Source organism: Oncorhynchus mykiss, chromosome 17, assembly GCF_013265735.2.
Source record: "Oncorhynchus mykiss isolate Arlee chromosome 17, USDA_OmykA_1.1, whole genome shotgun sequence".
NCBI lineage: Eukaryota > Metazoa > Chordata > Actinopteri > Salmoniformes > Salmonidae > Oncorhynchus > Oncorhynchus mykiss.
In genome coordinates this window covers 68,255,970-68,276,697 of record NC_048581.1, presented here as the reverse complement: position 1 = coordinate 68,276,697, position 20,728 = coordinate 68,255,970, and the positions used below count along the sequence as shown (strand labels likewise).

The window sequence follows — 20,728 nt, the reverse complement described above, 5'->3', positions numbered from 1 at the left end:
GCTACCTGTTTTGGTTTATGCAATTTTCATGGATTTGCAAATAAAAGAAGAAGATATATAATTGATCGGCAGGGTAGCCTAGTGGTTAGAGCGTTGGACTAGTAACCGGAAGGTTTCAAATTCAAACCCCGGAGCTGACAAGCTACAAATCTGTTGTTCTGTTCCTAGGCCATCATTGAAAATTAGATTTTGTTCTTAACTGACTTGCCTAGTTAAATAAAGGTAAAATAAAATAACAATTCCTGGGTGAGCGGTGGTTTACCTGAAAATAATTGCAACGTGTTGATACATAAACAATTTTGTCAAGGGTTACAGCATTTAAGGATTAAGGAACATGTATTGTTGACTGGGCGTTTCTTTACAGTCTTAACATGCAGAGCAATCACTTAAAGTGTGGAGATGAAAGAAAAGAAAACTGCAAAAAGCTTCTAAAGTAATCGAGTGCCTAATAGGATCAGAGGGATTATAAAATATCCTCATTTTCACAAGTCCACGGGAAATTTGTGAAAATTGGCGTCGTGCCATGCTACTAGTCCTAATGGTAATGTAGAAAGTAACAAATTCTTGGCTCTGGCTGGTCCAGTCTTTTTAATTATCCATTGCTATAATAGTATTGTCTTTTTGCTTTAAAAAAAGTAATAAAACAATAGCAGAGGGACTCCGATGGTGTTTTAACCTATACTAAATAGGCCTTCTATTAATCAATTCAGTAAATTATTTTATCCAAGCAATTCATTGCTTCTTAGACAGAAGATATGTATATTTTTCACATGCGCAAAGACCATGACAAATACTCTAAAATGTTGTAGCCTCCCTCCCTCACAGCGAAAATGCAAGTCCTGCTATGTCTATTCCCTCTCAATTGACACACTGATGGCAGCGGTGAGATAATCCCAGTAGTGTAATTGTTTGCCTGTTCACACTGTGCATTTGTGTGTGGGATGCTTCAGAGAAAGGGTAGGTAGTGTAGCTTTCCTGTATGAGAGGTAGCCAATATAACACTGTGTGAATATTCACTGGTCTCTAGTGACATCTAAAGGATACACGTTCGTGTGCTAGTCGGAACTAGGAAACGTCTGACTTGTTAACTGGTTGTAGGAGCCTATACATGTGCTGCATTCAACCAGTTAGCAAGTCGGAAGTTCCCGAGTTTCCTAGTTCCGACTAACACATGAACGCGGCATTATGCAATCGAGGTTATTCAATAGCAATATAGTAATAGTAAAGGCCAAAATTGTGCATTAAATTTGGCAAGCAACTGTATTCTTACACATTTATAAACGAGGCTATAAAGTAATGACAACGATGAGCTACTTATAAACCTATATATTAAGTATGTAGGCCAATAATAGGTTTCAGTTTAGTATTTCACATGCTGACAATGAACTCGACTGATTTAAGGTTTGAATTAAATATGTTGTGTAGTCTAAATGCAACAGTGAAACTGGTCGACAGGCGGCACTCACGATCCAGCTCTTCATGTTATGATGCCATTATTTATAGGGTGGTTTCTCGCCATCGTGGTGGGATATCAACCGCTATTCTCAGCCCTCATAACAGAGCTGGTGCATAGGCGTATAAAAGAGCGACAGGATGACACAGACATAAGTGTTTTGCTACAGAAGCTTAAATAGAACCCGAAGTAAGTGTATTCCTTTAACTCTTTGTATTAATTGTCTATGTTTGGAATATCAATGGTTTATCGTGTGCAGGCTATTTAGAAAATATCAACATAAAATATCCTTGCAATTGGCTGTATTGTCAGGAAAATCAGTGCAATTAAACATGCCACTAGCACCACATGCGTATTGCTTATCGCTTTCCATCTCTTTAAAGCAATATTACCCTATAAATGTAGCCGTGGTAGAAGTTTTTGTGATTGCAGATTCTTGTAGGTAGAACTCGCAATCTTCCCAACTTTCCAACACGTGATTGAGCAACAATACAACAATAGCAGTACCCTCCATAAGGGTGAAGTTTTTTTATTAAACCAATACTACACTAAATCACATATCTAGGTCTATAGCCAGTTTCATTCATTTTGGTTGATATCCTATGCTGTTGGGTGTTCATTTTGATTATAAAAAGGTCAACTAGCAGTGAGTGCTCAGCTATAGTAATATTAATGTCAGAATTCACAACACAATAGTTCTCCAGAAAATAATTGAAAGAAGGTACCAATAAAGCTGAAAAGGTGGAGAATACACTGACAGACAGACCAAATGATTGAAATATTTGTTTAATCAACACATTTGGATAGAGCATTCTGCAATTTACTCAATCTGGCTGACAATGAATGTATACACTGTGATGCACAATACCTAAATTGGTTAGACACGCTCACCTTTTACAGGTAAACAGAAAAAAAATAAAACATATGGCAAACCTTTGTTCTTTTCAGGTGTTCTTCTTGTCAGTCATTGTTCCCTAGACATGGCCATTGTTCCAGTGATGTAAAGCACATGGGGTACATCTCAAGTTGATTTGTGATTGAGGTGGCATTAATAGGGTGGAATGTTTAGCCTTTGCTAAGGAGAGGATCTACAATTGAGCACTTCACATTTTTCCTGTAGGGGAAGCAGGTAGCCTAGTGGTTAGAGCGTTGGTCCAGTAACCGAGAGGTTGCTAGATCGAATCCCCGAGCTGACAAGGTAACAATCTGTCTTTCTGCCCCTGAACAAGGCACTGTTTCTGGGCTGTCATTGTAAATAAGAATTTGTTCTTAACTGAATTGCCTAGTTAAATAGAAAAATGTGCCTTATCTCTGACATAATTAAAAACTCTTAGTAGTATGGTCTTATGGAGCCTTTATAAGCGCAACAGGCATTCAATCTTATCAACTCCTCAACAAGGCAATGGTTGTTTGGAGGGGAAAGAATGCCAGTGCTAGAAACATTTAAACATTAAAAATATCACCATCTAGATAGCATACCCTAGGATAAAGCCAAAACCCAGAGTTCTTGGAAGTACCATAACATTACATTTTGGATGGGCCAGTGTTGTCTGAGGTCAGTGTTTTCCCAGAATGGAGGGGCCTGCATCTGTGGGACGGTAAAACCTCTCTTCTCCTCAGAGACCAGCCTGATGTGATGCAGCTTTATGTGAGCTCAACTACAGCATATTGTATACTAATGCTGCAGGACTTGCGTTGTCTGTTTTAATAGCATAAAGTAACAAGGCTCATATGCACACAGTTTCAAGACTTTATGAAATACCATTTTATTTCAAGCACATGTGTAACAATACATTTGCCAAACTCTCTTTTTTACAAAACTGTAAACCTTGTTTAAAAAACATTTATATTGGCTTTGTTATGGCTGTTAAATCGCTGTACTACAGCCCACAATCCCATTAACGCTCCCATTAAAGCTACCTTGACCACAGCACAGGGGAGGGACAGAGGTGGGACAGGGGTGGGTCAGGGGAGCGACAGGGGTGGGACTGCGGAGGAAAAAGGTAGGGACAGGGGTGGGGGGTGTAATAATAGATGAAGGCTGGCTGCTCAGGGCCCATTAGGACTACACTACAACAAAATCACTACTTCTGTTCACTGTAAATGTCTAAGTTGAAACCTACCTACTTTCCACATCATTTGCTGCACTTTAAATCAAACTCATCGTTAAACACATAAACACTGATTTCTCCTTCTTTTACAGACTCCCTCTAGTTTGGGACGTGTTATGTGATAACATAGAGCGAAAGCATCATGAAGGTGACAATTCTGCTCATCTGCTCCTGCCTGGCCTGGGAAGGCTTGGGGAAGCCACAGTTTCCTGGTAATACACACACCTGTCAATAAATGTAATGTCTCTTAACAGCATCTAGCTCTTTGACTGAAATCCACCAGGAAGAGCTTAGAGGGGACACATACTAACACATACTTTTTCACTCCTTCTTCTTGCTGAAGTGTGCACTTCTTCACTCCCGTTCATATATTTGAAAGGAAAGGGACCGGTTTAGGAAATGTAGTGGAAAGATCCTTTAGCACATGCTGAAACCAATCCAATGCTCCTATAGTCCTTGAGGAGGAGTGAATGAGTGCACACTTCAGGAAGAAGGGTAGAAACTAATTTGGGCTTTGATTTATTGGAGATGTGACACATCCATTTAATTGGGTCATATTCCGTCCCACTTGTCATGGTACTTTCGCAGGTGTTACAGATCACTTCTACTGGCCTCTTTCCCTCCTCATTTAAAACTAAAAGTCTACCTCCGTGTTGCAGACCAAGAGAAAGATCCCCTGTTCTGGAACACATGGGCTCAGCGTACTTTGAAGAATGCCCTCACACTTCAGAAGCTCAATCAAAACACTGCAAAGAACCTCATCCTCTTCCTTGGTGATGGTAAGCCATGATTACAGGAGCCTTTTTCATTGCATGAGTATGTGCCATACTGTATGATGAAGTGAAGTCTTAACTCTATGAGCTCATGTGCAGCATACAGATGTAATAGTTTTTATTCATTTCCAGAATATTGTTCCTAGTGGTTGTAGAAAACTAGTATTTTGATGATAAGTATGTCCTCCTCATCAAACACAGTCGTTTCCATCTAAACATTCTGGAGGATTAATGTAATCCAGTCAGAAGTAAATAGTATGTTTCAGACTTTCTAAATCGAATGTTGAATATGGGAGCCATCGAGCATTAAACAAACATGCTTACAGTGCCAATGGATAAATCAAATCAAATCAAATTGATTTATATAGCCCTTCGTACATCAGCTGATATCTCAAAGTGCTGTACAGAAACCCAGCCTAAAACCCCAAACTTCAAGCAATGCAGGTGTAGAAGCACGGGTGCTAGGAAAAACTCCCTAGAAAGGCCAAAACCTAGGAAGAAACTTAGAGAGGAACCAGGCTATGTGGGGTGGCCAGTCCTCTTCTGGCTGTGCCGGGTGGAGATTATAACAGAACATGGCCAAGATGTTCAAATGTTCATAAATGACCAGCATGGTCGAATAATAATAAGGCAGAACAGTTGAAACTGGAGCAGCAGCACGGCCAGGTGGACTGGGGACAGCAAGGAGTCATCATGTCAGGTAGTCCTGAGGCATGGTCCTAGGGCTCAGGTCCTCCGAGAGAGAGAAAGAGAGAATTAGAGAGAGCACACTTAAATTCACACAGGACACCGAATAGGACAGGAGAAGTACTCCAGATATAACAAACTGACCCTAGCCCCCCGACACATAAACTACTGCAGCATAAATACTGGAGGCTGAGACAGGATGGGTCAGGAGACACTGTGGCCCCATCCGAGGACACCCCCGGACAGGGCCAAACAGGAAGGATATAACCCCAGCCACTTTGTCAAAGCACAGCCCCCACACCACTAGAGAGAATCCCAGTGGAAAGAGGGGAACTGGCCAGGCAGAGGCAGCAAGGGCGGTTCGTTGCTCCAGAGCCTTTCCGTTCACCTTCCCACTCCTGGGCCAGACTACACTCAATCATATTACCCACTGAAGAGATGAGTCTTCAGTAAGGACTTAAAGGTTGAGACCGAGTTTGCGTCTCTGACATGGGTAGGCAGACCGTTCCATAAAAATGGAGCTCTATAGGAGAAAGCCCTGCCTCCAGCTGTTTGCTTAGAAATTCTAGGGACAATTAGGAGGCCTGCGTCTTGTGACCGTAGCGTACGTGTAGGTATGTACGGCAGGACCAAATCAGAGAGATAGATAGGAGCAAGCCCATGTAATGCTTTGTAGGTTAGCAGTAAAACCTTGAAATCAGCCCTTGCTTTGACAGGAAGCCAGTGTAGGGAGGCTAGCACTGAAGTAATATGATCAAATTTTTGGGTTCTAGTCAGGATTCTAGCAGCCGTATTTAGCACTAACTGAAGTTTATTTAGTGTTTTATCCGGGTAGCCGGAAAGTAGAGCATTGCAGTAGTCTAACCTAGAAGTGACAAAAGCATGGATTAATTTTTCTGCATAATTTTTGGGCAGAAAGTTTCTGATTTTTGCAATGTTACGTTGATGGAAAAAAGCGTTCCTTGAAATGGTCTTGATATGTTCTTCAAAAGAGAGATCAGGTTCCAGAGTAACGCCGAGGTCCTTCACAGTTTTATTTGAGACGACTGTACAACCATTAATATTAATTGTCAGATTCAACAGAAGATCTCTTTGTTTCTTGGGACCTAGAACAAGCATATCTGTTTTGTCCGAGTTTAAAAGTAGAAAGTTTGCAGCCATCCACTTCCTTATGTCTGAAACACATGCTTCTAGCGAGGGCAATTTTGGGGCTTCACCATGTTTCATTGAAATGTACAGCTGTGTGAAATTTACAGTTGATTTGTCAGAGGACAAACCATTCACAGAGACAAACTGATATCTTTCCGACAGATAAGATCTAAACCAGGCCAGAACTTGTCCGTGTAGACCAATTTGGGTTTCCAATCTCTCCAAAATAATGTGGTGATCGATGGTATCAAAAGCAGCACTAAGGTCTAGGAGCACGAGGACAGATGCAGAGCCTCGGTCTGATGCCATTAAAAGGTAATTTACCACCTTCACAAGTGCAGTCTCAGTGCTATGATGGGGTCTAAAACCAGACTGAAGCATTTCGTATACATTGTTTTTTTTCTTCAGGAAGGCAGTGAGTTGCTGCGCAACAGCCTTTTCTAAAAATTTTGAGAGGAATGGAAGATTCGATATAGGCCGATAGTTTTTTATATTTTCTGGGTCAAGGTTTGGCTTTTTCAAGAGAGGCTTTATTACTGCCACTTTTAGTGAGTTTGGTACACATCCGGTGGATAGAGAGCCGTTTATTATGTTCAACATAGGAGGGCCAAGCACAGGAAGCAGCTCCTTCAGTAGTTTAGTTGGAATAGGGTCCAGTATGCAGCTTGAAGGTTTGGAGGCCATGATTATTTTCATCATTGTGTCAAGAGATATAGTACTAAAACACTTGAGCGTCTCTCTTGATCCTAGGTCCTGGCAGAGTTGTGCAGACTCAGGACAACTGAGCTTTGAAGGAATACGCAGATTTAAAGAGGAGTCCGTAATTTGCTTTCTAATAATCATAATCTTTTCCTCAAAGAAGTTCATGAATTTATCACTGCTAAAGTGAAAGCCATCCTCTCTTGGAGAATGCTGCTTTTTAGTTAACTTTGCGACAGTATCAAAAAGGAATTTTGGATTGTTCTTATTTTCCTCAATTATGTTAGAAAAATAGGATGATCGAGCAGCAGAAAGGGCTCTTCGGTACTGCACGGTACTGTCTTTCCAAGCTAGTCGGAAGACTTCCAGTTTGGTGTGGCGCCATTTCCGTTCCAATTTTCTGGAAGCTTGCTTCAGAGCTCGGGTATTTTCTGTGTACCAGGGAGCTAGTTTCTTATGAGAAATGTTTTTAGTTTTTAGGGGTGCAACTGCATCTAGGGTATTGCGCAAGGTTAAATTGAGTTCCTCAGTTAGGTGGTTAACTGATTTTTGTCCTTGGGTAGACAGAGGGAATCTGGAAGGACATCAAGGAATCTTTGTGTTGTCTGTGAATTTATAGCACGACTTTTGATGTTCCTTGGTTGGGGTTGAGCAGTTTATTTGTTGCAATTGCAAACGTAATAAAATGGTGGTCCGATAGTCCAGGATTATGAGGAGAAACATTAAGATCCACAACATTTATTCCATGGGACAAAACTAGGTCCAGAGTATGACTGTGTCAGGGAGTGGGTCCAGAGACATGTTGGACAAAACCCACTGAGTCGATGATGGCTCCGAAAGCCTTTTGGAGTGGGTCTGTGGACTTTTCCATGTGAATATTAAAGTCACCAAAGATTAGAATATTATCTGCTATGACTACAAGGTCCGATAGGAATTCAGGGAACTCAATGAGGAACGCTGTATATGGTCCAGGAGGCCTGTAAACAGTAGCTATAAAAAGTGATTGAGTAGGCTGCATAGATTTCATGACTAGAAGCTCAAAAGGCGAAAACGTCATTTTTTTTTTTTCACGGGGGATATGGTCACTAGTGGTGAGGCCTCATTTAACACAGTAAATTCATCAGGCTTAAGCCATGTTTCAGTCAGGCCAATCACATCAAGATTAGGATCAGTGATTAGTTCATTGACTATAATTGCCTTTGAAGTAAGGGATCTAACATTAAGTAGCCCTATTTTGAGATGTGAGGTATCATGATCTCTTTCAATAATGACAGGAATGGAGGAGGTCTTTATCCTAGTGAGATTGCTAAGGCGAACACCGCCATGTTTAGTTTTGCCCAACCTAGGTCGAGGCACAGACACAGTCTCAATGGGGATTGATGAGCTGACTACACTGACTGTGCTAGTGGCAGACTCCACTATGCTGGCAGGCTGGCTAACAGCCTGCTGCCTGGCCTGCACCCTATTTCATTGTGGAGCTAGAGAAGTTAGAGCCCTGTCTATGTTGGTAGATAAGATGAGAGCACCCCTCCAGCTAGGATGGAGTCCGTCACTCCTCAGCAGGTCAGGCTTGGTCCTGTTTGTGGGTGAGTCCCAGAAAGAGGGCCAATTATCTACAAATTCTATCTTTTGGGAGGGGCAGAAAACAGTTTTCAACCAGCGATTGAGTTGTGAGACTCTGCTGTAGAGCTCATCACTCCCCCTAACTGGGAGGGGGCCAGAGACAATTACTCGATGCCGACACATCTTTCTAGCTGATTTACACGCAGAAGCTATGTTGCGCTTGGTGATCTCTGACTGTTTCATCCTAACATCGTTGGTGCCGACATGGATAACAATATCCCTATACTCTCTACGCTCGCCAGTTTTAGCTTTAGCCAGCACCATCTTCAGATTAGCCTTAACGTCGGTAGCCCTGCCCCCTGGTAAACAGTGTATGATCGCTGGATCATTCGTTTTAAGTCTAATACTGCGGGTAATGGAGTCGCCAATGAGACTCATCTCTTCAGTGGGTCATATGATTGAGTGTAGTCTGGCCCAGGAGTGGGAGGGTGAACGGAAAGGCTCTGGAGCAACGAACCACCCTTGCTGTCTCTGCCTGGCCGGTTCCCCTCTTTCCACTGGGATTCTCTGCCTCTAACCCTATTACAGGGGCTGAGTCACTGGCTTTACTGGGGCTCTCTCATGCCGTCCCTGGAGGAGGTGCGTCACCTGAGTGGGTTGAGTCACTGATGTGGTCATCCTGTCTGGGTTGGCGCCCCCCCCCCCCCCCCCCCCCTTAAGTTGTGCCGTGGCGGAGGTCTTTGTGGGCTATACTCAGCCTTGTCTCAGGATGGTAAGTTGGTGGTTGAAGTTATCCCTCTAGTGGTGTGGGGGCTGTGCTTTGGCAAAGTGGGTGGGGTTATATCCTTCCTGTTTGGCCCTGTCCGGGGGTGTCCTCGGAGTGGGCCACAGTGTCTCCTGACCCCTCCTGTCTCAGCCTCCAGTATTTATGCTGCAGTAGTTTATGTGTCGGGGGGCTAGGGTCAGTTTGTTATATCTGGAGTACTTCTCCTGTCCTATTCGGTGTCCTGTGTGAATCTAAGTGTGCGTTCTCTAATTCTCTCCTTCTCTCTTTCTCTCTCTCGGAGGACCTGAGCCCTAGGACCATGCCCCAGGACTACCTGACATGATGACTCCTTGCTGTCCCCAGTCCACCTGGCTGTGCTGCTGCTCCAGTTTCAACTGTTCTGCCTTATTATTATTCGACCATGCTGATCATTTATGAACATTTGAACATCTTGGCCATGTTCTGTTATAATCTCCACCCGGCACAGCCAGAAGAGGACTGGCCATCCCACATATGCTCTCTCTAATTCTCTCTTTCTTTCTCTCTCTCGGAGGACCTGAGCCCTAGGACCATGCCCCAGGAATACCTGACATGATGACTCCTTGCTGTCCCCAGTCCACCTGACTGTGCTGCTGCTCCAGTTTCAACTATTCTGCCTTATTATTATTCGACCATGCTGGTCATTTATGAACATTTGAACATCTTGACCATGTTTTGTTATAATCTCCACCCGGCACAGCCAGAAGAGGACTGGCCACCCCACATAGCCTGGTTCCTCTCTAGGTTTCTTCCTAGGTTTTGGCCTTTCTAGGGAGTTTTTCCTAGCCACCGTGCTTCTTCACCTGCATTGCTTGCTGTTTGGGGTTTTAGGCTGGGTTTCTGTACAGCACTTTGAGATATCAGCTGATGTACGAAGGGCTATATAAAATAAATTTGATTGATAAATAAATTTGATTGACTAGAGTTTTCAATTTGTCAGAGCTAATGGTGGGAAGCTTCGGCGTCTCAGACCCCGTAACGGGAGGAGTAGAGATAAGAGAAGGCTCGGCCTCTGACTCCGACTCGCTGCTTAATGGGGAAAACCGGTTGAAAGTTTCTGTCGGCTGAATGAGCGACACCAGTTGAGCATTCCTACAGCATTTCCTTCCAGAAACCGTGAGAAAGTTGTCTGGCTGCGGGGACTGTGCCAGGGGATTTATACTGCTATCTGTACTTACTGGTGGCACAGACGCTGTTTCATCCTTTCCTACACTGAAATTACCCTTGCCTAACGATTGCGTCTGAAGCTGGGCTTGTAGCACAGCTATCCTCGCCGTAAGGCGATCGTTCTCCTGTATATTATGAGTACAGCGACTGCAATTAGAAGGCATCGTGTTAATGTTACTACTTAGCTTCGGCTGTTGGAGGTCCTGACGAACCACGTCCAGATAAAGTGTCCGGAGTTAAAAAGTTGAGGGAAAAAACAAAAATAACAAAAAACTAAAATATAAACGGTAATTAAAAAGTAAAAACCGTAAAGTTGTCAGGTAGCAAAATAGGTTGGCAACAAAACGCACAAAACGCACAGCAACACGTAAACAAATCTGCAAGTTGTGACCGGAAATTACTTTGCTTCTGCTTAATATTATGTTATGTAGTTACCCATTAAACTGTCCCCCCCAAAGGATCTTAACTGTCTATGTTTTACATGCAGCAGCATACAATGTATCTTACTCTATCATGTATGACAACCATGCTTAAAACAATCATGCTGGATAAAGTGAAAGTGCACGTCAGTTCACATCCTCTACAAAAGCATCCATTTTGATACCCATATAAAAACAAAGGGAAAATAGATAGTTATCTCTAAAATACACATTTTGTTGACTTGTGAAAAGGCAGATCTCAAGTAAAAGCTCTTTTGACTGGGTTCTTTACCACCAAATGTAGAGTTGTCTGTTCAGTGGATGGAGCAGCTGCTGTGAAAAGTGACCACAGAGCCATGTTAACCAGATAGAAAACCAAAAGGTGTTAATGCATGAGATGGAAAGGCTTTCTATCCCTTAAATAGAATCACACCATAACAGACCGAGCACTGCTTTGCTTTTGTTGTGTAGGAATGGGCATTCCCACAGTGACGGCAGCACGAATACTGAAGGGGCAGCTGAGCAGACAGAGTGGGGAAGAGACCCAGCTGGAGATGGACAAGTTCCCCTATGTTGCGCTTTCCAAGGTCTGACCTGGTCTGTTATCATATAGAAAAGCTATAGAATAGCATGCATTATTGATCTGGAAGTAATGAATGGTTCACCAAGATCAAGACCAATATACCTGGTCACATACTGTCTATGTCATACGATAATAATGTGTTATTATGTTACATACTTGGCAAGAAGCCACACATCATAAAACTGTCTTTATAGTTGAGGGAGCAGCACATTCCACACATGATTGATCATGTAGTAGTCTGTGTCAATAATTGTGTAAGAATGAAGAATGTAAAAGAAATTACTTCAATCTGAGCGTTTCAAGGTGATGCTTGGAGGTGTGGATAACACCAACACGGCATGCAGAACAATGTCTCCTACTACAATTCTATATAATTCACACGTTACTATCCTGTCTCTGCAGACATATAACACCAATGCCCAGGTTGCAGACAGTGCGGGTACAGCCACAGCATACCTCTGTGGGGTGAAGGCCAACGAGGGCACGGTGGGTGTGAGTGCAGCTGCCGTACGTTCCCAGTGCAACACCACACAGGGCAACGAGGTCACCTCCATCCTCAGATGGGCCAAGGAAGCCGGTAATGTCTCATTATAACTCCTGTTTTTTCACAGTACCTTTCCATACCAGACCTATTAAGCCTTATTTGGCCAACCTGAGATAAGCAGTCGAGACACACCATGATAACATTGTAATCCTAGGCATGCATGGATCTCAATGAGGAGTTTATAGTTACAGATGTATTTTCTTAAAGGCAGAGACTCCCTAGCAGGCCCCAATGACTTAGAGACATGGCAGGAATGAAAACAAGTCTTCTGGAGTAGAGGCCAGGGGTCAGAGAGGATCAGGGATCCAACAAACAAGAAAATAAAGAAATTGTTTTCTCATATTTCTCAAATGACTGAAAAATGAATTGACACTCTGTTCAAGTTCAACTAGAATTAGCAGATTCTTTGGAGCTAATCGTTGTCTTTAGATCTGGCGGACTATTGCACATAATCCTAGTAGCAGGTTCAAAACTGTTTGTGTGTTTGTTACCCAGGCAAGTCAGTGGGAATAGTCACGACAACGCGTGTGAACCATGCCACCCCCAGTGCAGCCTATGCCCACTGTGTGGACAGGGACTGGTACTCCGATGGAGAAATGCCCGCTGAGGCAGTAGAGGCGGGCTGCAAGGACATCGCCAGGCAGCTCTTTGAGAACATTCCTAACATTGATGTGAGTCACAGCAATTACACGTTTTATACAAAAGTATGTGGACACTCCTTCAAATTAGTGGATTCGGCTATTTCAGCCACACCCGTTGCTTATAGGTGTATAAAATCGAGCACACAGGCATGCAATCTCCATAGACAAACATTGGTAGTAGAATGGCCTTACTGAAGAGCTCAGTGACTTTCATCGTGGCACCGTCATAGGAAGCAACCTTTCCAGTCAGTTCATCAAATTTCTGCCCTGCTTAAGCTGCCACGGTCAACTGAAGTTGAAATGTCTCGGAGCAACAACAGCTCAGCCGCAAAGTGGTAGGCCCCACAAGCTCACAGAACGCGAGTCCTGAAACACTTAGCGCGTAAGAATCATCTGTCCTCTGTTGCAAAACTCAATACTGTGTCCCAAAATGTCTCTGGAAGCAACATCAGCACGATAACTGTTCGTCGCAATGCCGAGCGCTGGATGGGTGTAAAGATTGCCGCCATTGGAAACTGGAGCAGTGGAAACACCTTACCTGGAATGATAAATCACGCTTCTGGCAGTCAGACGACTCTGGGTTTGGTAGATGCCAGGAGAACGCTACCTGCCCCAATGCACAGTGGAAACTGTAAAGTTTGGTGGAGGAGGAATTATTGTCTGGAGCTGTTTTTCTTAGTTCCAGTGAAGGGAAATCTTAACGCTACAGCATATAATGACATTATAGACAATTCTGTGCTTCCAACGTTGTGTCAACAACTTGGGGAAGGTACTTTCCTGTTTCAGCATGACAATGCCCCCATGCACAAAGCGAGGTCCATACAGAAATGGTTTGTCGAGATCGGTGTAGAAGAACTTGACTGGCCTGCACAGAGCCCTGACCTCAACTCCATCGAACACCTTTGGGATGAATTGGAACGCAGACTGCGAGCCAGGCCTAATAACCCAACATCAGTGCCGACCTCACTTATGATCTTGTGGCTGAATGGAAGCAGGTCCCACCAGCAATGTTCCAACATCTTCCCAGAAGAGTGGAGATTGTTATAACAGCAAAGGGGGACCAACTCCATATTAATGCTATGATTCTGGAATGATATGTTCAATGAGCAGGTGTCCACATACTCTTGGTCATGTAGTGTATATAATATGGATCCTGATATTACAGAAAATATCCAGTAATCATGCTAAAAACAGAGCATTTTTATAAGCAACAGCTATTGTTGAAAACAATGATTGCTCTTTATTCTGTATACATTTTTCAGACAGTAATGTTGAGCAACTTGCACCTGTAATGTAATGACTCACAGATAATTCCTCTCCTCATTATTCTTGCCATGGATTAAGGTTGCATGGCGGGACCCCGTTACTGAGATTTATTGTGGATTTATTGCTCAAAACCACTCCCTTTTCCCAGGATAAATAACTTTGAAAAACCTGTAAATTACAATAAATTATTTATATGAACAGCATGGCGTGAAATGGAACTATTAAATTATATGCAATGTCTATATCTGGCTTCTCTACGGCCTGAATACTTACAGTGGGGCAAAAAAGTATTTAGTCAGCCACCAATTGTGCAAGTTCTCCCACTTAAAAACATGAGAGATGCCTGTAATTTTCATCATAGGTACACTTCAACTATGACAGACAAAACGAGAGAAAAAAAATCCAGAAAATCACACTGTAGGATTTTTTATGAATTTATTTTCAAATTTTGGTGGAAAATAAGTATTTGGTCAATAACAAAAGTTTATATCAATACTTTGTTATATACCCTTTGTTTTTCAATGACAGAGGTCAAATGTTTTCTGTAAGTCTTCACAAGGTTTTCACACACTGTTGCTGGTATTTTGGCCCATTCCTCCATGCAGATCTCCTCAAGAGCAGTGATGTTTTGGGGCTGTTGCTGGGCAACACGGACTTTCAACTCCCTCCAAAGATTTTCTATGGGGTTGAGATCTGGAGACTGGCTAGGCCACTCTAGGACCTTGAAATGCTTCTTACGAAGCCACTCCTTTGTTGCCCGGCGGGGTGTTTGGGATCATTGTCATGCTGAAAGACCCAGCCACGTTTCATCTTCAATACCCTTGCTGATGGTAGGCTTTGTTACTTTGGTACCAGCTCTCTGCAGGTCATTCACTAGGTCCCCCCGTGTGGTTCTGGGATTTTTGCTCACCGTTCTTGTGATCATTTTGACCCCACGGGGTGAGATCTTGCGTGGAGCCTCAGATCGAGGGAGATTATCAGTGGTCTTGTATGTCTTCCATTTCCTAATAATTGCTCCCACAGTTGATTTCTTCAAACCAAGCTGCTTACCTATTGCAGATTCAGTCTTCCCAGCTTGGTGCAGGTCTACAATTTTGTTTCTGGTGTCCTTTGACAGCTCTTTGGTCTCGGCCATAGTGGAGTTTGGAAAGTGCCTGTTTGAGGTTTTGGACAGGTGTCTTTTATACTGATAACAAGTTCAAACAGATGCCATTAATACAAGTATCGAGTGGAGGACAGAGGAGCCTCTTAAAGAAGAAGTTACAGGTCTGTGAGAGCCAGAAATCTTGCTTGTTTGTAGGTGACCAAATACTTATTTTCCACCATAATTTGCAAATAAATTCATTAAAAATCCTACAATGTGATTTTCTGGATTTTTTTCCCCCTCATTTTGTCTGTCATAGTTGAAGTGTACCTATGATGAAAATTACAGGCCTCTCTCATCTTTTTAAGAGGGAGAACTTACACAATTGGTGGCTGACTAAATACTTTTTTGCCCCACTGTATGTAAATGTGATATTTCAGTTTTAAATGTGTTATTCATTTGCACAAAAAAAACTGCTTTTGCTTTGTTGTTTTGGGATATTGTGTGTAGATTGATTAGGGGATTAAACTATTTAATCCATTTTAGAATAAGGCTGTAAAAGTGAAGGGGTCAGAATACTTTCCGAATGCACTGTATATACAAGTCCCAGCCTACTTGTTTCATGTAATACTTTCAATGCAGTATTAGACTTATATTTAGCTAATTAATGATGGGTAATGCATAATAAGCTTCTAATTTATAGCCTCTGTCTCTTGCACAATACGCACGCACCTGTGCTCCGCTGGCCTCTCTCCTTAAACAATGTTCCTTAGCTCTTGGAGTCCCATGCAGGAAAAGCTAGACTAGAATAGCTTGCTGGACATTCTTTTTTTTCTTCATTTCTTATACCAATAGACTATTCGAAGAGGGATGCAAGCTCTTGTTTGCTGAATGTTAAAAACAGCAGCCAGAATGCACGGGTAGTTTGAAAGAAGAGTGAACGCGGTAGGCTACAGCAGTTATTTATTCAGAAGCATAACCATTCAATCTTCGTGATGAGAAGTGAAAGCCTTCTGCATCTAATTTTAGTCCTATATTATTCAAAGTTGTAATTAGAATGATGAAGTTAAGGACAACAACATGTATTTAATTCAGCCTACCTGTTGAAAGCGAGGAAGGAATGAAGCTGTCAAGAGAGAAAGAGGAGGTAGGTTAATAACATTAGGGGAAATACTATGAAAGATACTGTATGCATCAGTCTACTAATTATGTACAACAAACATATAAACGCAACATGCAACAATTTCAAAGATTTTACAGAGTAGCAGTTCATAATAAGGAAATCAGTCAATTCAAATGAATTCATTAGGCCCAAATCTGTGGATTTCACATGATTGGCATGGGTGGGCCTTGGAGGGCATATTGTAGGCCCACCCACTTGATAGCCAGGCCTAGCCAATCAGAATGGGTTTTTACCCACAAAAGGGCTTTATTACAGTTTTTCTGTCATGCGTAATGTACAGTAGACTATATTATACAATATGTAGGCAATTGGATGACGGGACAATCATTTGGGCTTTTTTGGCCTTGGGCTCATTAAATGTTTTTAATGTATGGCAGGCTCAGGTAGCATCAGGCTTGAATTTTTGATCAAAGCTCTAATCAAATCCAGACAGGCCTATTTATATGCTTTTGAGTGACACTTCTGGTTTTGGCGGGAAATACCGGGTTACCCGGTAGAAAAGGGATTTGTTCTGGCGATTGAACATTTGTAAAATACCGGGAAAATATTTAACCCTACCGGGGATGTCCATAGAGGGGAATCGAATGTTTTACCTCTGTGGTGGATGTCTAGGTGATTATGGGAGGAGGGAGGAAGTACATGTTCCCCAAAAACCAGTCAGATGTGGAGTATCCTGGAGAGAAGAAACACTTCGGTACCCGCATCGATAGAAGGAACTTGGTGGAGGAGTGGAATAACCGAATGAAAAACAAGGTCAGCTGCTCTGTCTTAGTTCTTCTCTCACTCCTCTTCTACCATGTCCTGTTGTTTCTTCCTTGTTCTTCTCTGTCTTCCTTTCTCTATTTTTCTTATTAACATTTGAATCGTTTTAGGTTGTCACAGGGTTGGATCAATGCCATATGATGTATTGTTTTATCTATTAAATAAACAGAACGCCCACTATGTATGGAACAAGAAGGAACTTTTATCGCTAAACCCTAATAGTGTGGATTACCTTTTGGGTGAGTTATTTAAAAAAAATAGTTTGCTCTTTATTGATTTCACGACCTTCCTGTTTCACATTTTGTATTCATGTTAACCACTGATCATCTTCTCTACCTATTTTGCAATTTATTAAACCCTGCTTCCTGTGTTAACACAGGTCTGTTTGAGCCTGGAGATCTTCCCTATGACCTGGAGAGAAACAATGAGACAGATCCTTCACTGACAGAGATGGTGGAGGTGGCCATTAAGATCCTGAAGAAAAACCCCAGCGGATTCTACCTGCTGGTGGAGGGTGATTGTTGTGTTACATTTACTCTGGCACCAGTAAATACTGTATCAGCTGCACAAGTTTAATAATGTATATCATGTTGAATGTGAAGTTTTACAGCTTAGGCTGCTTTGCCAGTCCTGATGCTAGATTTTCTCATCTGCTTGAGAGAGAGAGGTTAACCAAGCTGGGCGTTGGCAGGGGGGCGCATCGACCACGGACATCACGAGGGTAAAGCCAAGCAGGCCCTGCATGAGGCAGTGGAGATGGACCGGGCCATTGGCCACGCCGGCCTCATGACCAGCATATATGACACAATGACTGTCGTCACTGCTGACCACTCTCACATGTTCAACTTTGGAGGCTACACTCCAAGGGGGAACACAATTTTTGGTGAGCAGTGGATGATTTTGCAACAATGTATTGTATATTGTATGTGGCTACACTCTGTCATCAGTCACTTGGATGTTGTGTATGTTGTAATTAATGGTTTGTGATGGAGGTGGTTCATTATTTTCCTCTCTGTCTACAGGACTGGCTCCCATGTTGAGTGATGTGGACCAGAAGCCCTTCACAGCCATCTTATATGGGAATGGACCAGGGTTTAAAGTAGTCAATGGTCTGAGAGAGAACGTCTCCACCCTTGACTATGGTAAGTGAAATCTTATCATCAATGGAGTATTGCCATTTTGACAGTCCTCTGTCATAGAGAACATCACTTGGTCTTTGGCATGCCAGAAAATCATCCTTCTGATCTCTCTCTCCTTTCCTTTCCCCACCTCCACCCCTTCCCTTCCTTCCCTCTCTTCAGAGGAAAATAACTACAAGGCCCAGTCTGCAGTGCCGCTGAGTATGGAGACTCATGGAGGAGAGGATGTGGCTGTGTTTGCTAAGGGCCCTATGGCTCACCTGCTACACGGTGTCCACGAGCAGAACTACATTCCCCATGTCATGGCTTATGCTGCCTGCATTGGCCAGAACAGAGACCACTGCATGTCATCCAGTGGAGCCTCTAGTCTCAGAGCTGCTCTGCCCAGCCTGACAGCTCTCCTCACACTCATCCGCCTCCTCTGCTGACCTTTCACCCCAACCCCCCTCCTGCACTACCCCCACCCCTCCTCTCTGTATATATGTATTACTCCCACACCTTTTTTATAGTGTGGATATAATGCGGATTGGATTCTTTCTCTATTGCTGATTTTATTTAATCATTCTGTACAGTTTAATGACTTTGGGACCAATGTAAGGGCATTTAAAAAAACAACTTTATAAGAGGTTTTAAAAATAGGTTCTATTTGACTCAACATTCCATGACGTACATTAAGGCATTGTTGGCAGAATAGATGGATGCAGTTCAATGCATGATTAATATAATTAACCAATACATTTGGTGTAAATACATTATGTTGTAAATCACAACTGGCCTCCATTCCGGATGCACTGTTTCATTTTCAATGACTAAATATTTTGGACAAAAACTGACGATTGTAACTAAGGCTGGGAATGTCAATACAATCAAACTAGCAAGGGCATTGATCACAAGTCAGACATAATGTGGATAATATGCTAGGGTATCTATTTATGTAGCTAGCTAAAAACACAGAGCCTAGCGTTAGCTAGATAGCTAGCTAGCTACTAGGAGGACGTGAGTGAGGACATTCACCAACTTTTTCCCCTCATATCATTTTTTGATGGCTACACAGCTAGAGATGCACGTGTCATTTGGTTAGCTAGAAATAAATGTGAATCGCTTTGATTGGTAGCTATGCTGAATGCCTGTTATCCAGTTAGCATTTCTCTTGCGTTCGCAAATTCACTATGGCTAGCCATCTACTCCAATTTCAGAGTGCTCTGAGGGTGCCAGAGCGCTGAATAACGGATGAATTTACGAACACGCAAGACCTGCTGAATAAGACCGGTGTCAGCAACCGTAGGCCAAAAAAGTTATAGTTATTCATGAATGCTCTATATAACATGTAAACAGCCTAATCAGCTCTGCTCTGCGAGTAAAATTGTCAATGAGTTGTTCTCTCATTTGTGTCTGGTAGTAGCTAGCTAGCAAGCTTATTAATTTTGGCCAGTTACCTTGGGTGCTTGGTTGGGACAACGCATGCATTGGTAGGAAAGCTGCAGAAGGACAAGCAGGCTATTCCCCATCGTTTATCAGTGCAATTTTGATGACCAACAAGCTCAAATATTTTAGAGGTTTGTTGTTGCTGTGCATATACGGTTAGGGAAAATAAGAGGATATCACTTTATTTCTACTGTAACATATAGGATAGGTTGTGTTATTTTACTTTGGTATTGATCACTATTCAGGTAACACCGAAACTATGTGAAGAATTCTGTCATATCAGTTGGTTTAAGAGAAGGGTATATCTCTGAATTTATATCAATCATTGTATGGGGTAAATAACCTCCCAGTATTAATGACAAAGCAATGTTGCTGCCCACCTTGTTGTCTGTCAGTTCCATGACTATGGATCAGGCAACTTTTCAAAGAAGCCAGTTCCTTTCCTAAATTAGAAACCTAATGTAACTTTCCCCTAGTTTTGAATATGAATATATTAAAACAGTATATACAAACAGTAAACAGAATTTACATAGATTCCCAAAACAATCGTGTAAACGTTACAATAAGGAAAGTAGATGCTATTTTGTATGTATGGTTTAAACAAACAAACCAAAACAATTAATTCCTTGTCCTTTGTACGTACTTCCCGAAAGCACTGAATGAAAAGTCACCCCCTGTCAGAATTTCATAGAAATAAGTTAGCCAATAAAGGAAGTCCTGTTGGTTTTTCTGAAAATGTTGTGTTTACATTATTGATGTGTTGACTGTAAATGGTAGATAATGTGTCAGTTTGCCAGGAACTGATTTTGGTTGCACTTTCAATAAGCATTATGTGTACCATTTGGGATGGAATATATATTAGAACAGATGTGTCACCTCATTGAGGAATGTTTAATGCTACACAAATTATTTGGTGCCATTTTTCATATTGGAATTATTCAAATACCTTGTCCAAAGGAATATTTGAACTATAAAAAAATAGTGCAGTTGGTAGTGGGTTTAAAGAAGAAACAGAAAATCAAACAAACCCATACTCAGCATTTGATATATGTGGTTTGTGTGGAATGTGAATAGCCCTTGAGAACTCATGGCTGGAGCATGAACATGAAGGATGGTTATGAAATGTAGTCCACACACTCTGGGGCATTCTTGATATGGGTGCTGCACATTTTGCCTATTCGGAAATGTGAAAGCAAATTTTATTGGTCACATACACATGGTTAGCAGATGTTAATGCGAGTGTGGCGAAATGCTTGTGCTTCTAGTTCCCGACAG

The 20,728-nt window shown here is 42.2% G+C and overlaps 1 protein-coding gene across 1 annotated transcript; it reads left to right on the top strand.

Moving 5' to 3' along the window:
- Positions 1-1,509: 1,509 nt before the first annotated feature.
- LOC110494449 (alkaline phosphatase) lies at positions 1,510-20,189 on the top strand. Its single transcript, XM_021569497.2, has 12 exons — positions 1,510-1,642; positions 3,657-3,776; positions 4,224-4,343; positions 11,298-11,413; positions 11,812-11,986; positions 12,449-12,624; positions 16,740-16,880; positions 17,059-17,128; positions 17,269-17,403; positions 17,581-17,772; positions 17,912-18,031; positions 18,191-20,189. Exons 2-12 carry the CDS (start codon positions 3,707-3,709, stop codon positions 18,454-18,456), a joined length of 1,581 nt encoding a protein of 526 aa, XP_021425172.2. The 5' UTR covers positions 1,510-1,642; positions 3,657-3,706; the 3' UTR covers positions 18,457-20,189.
- Positions 20,190-20,728: the final 539 nt, after the last annotated feature.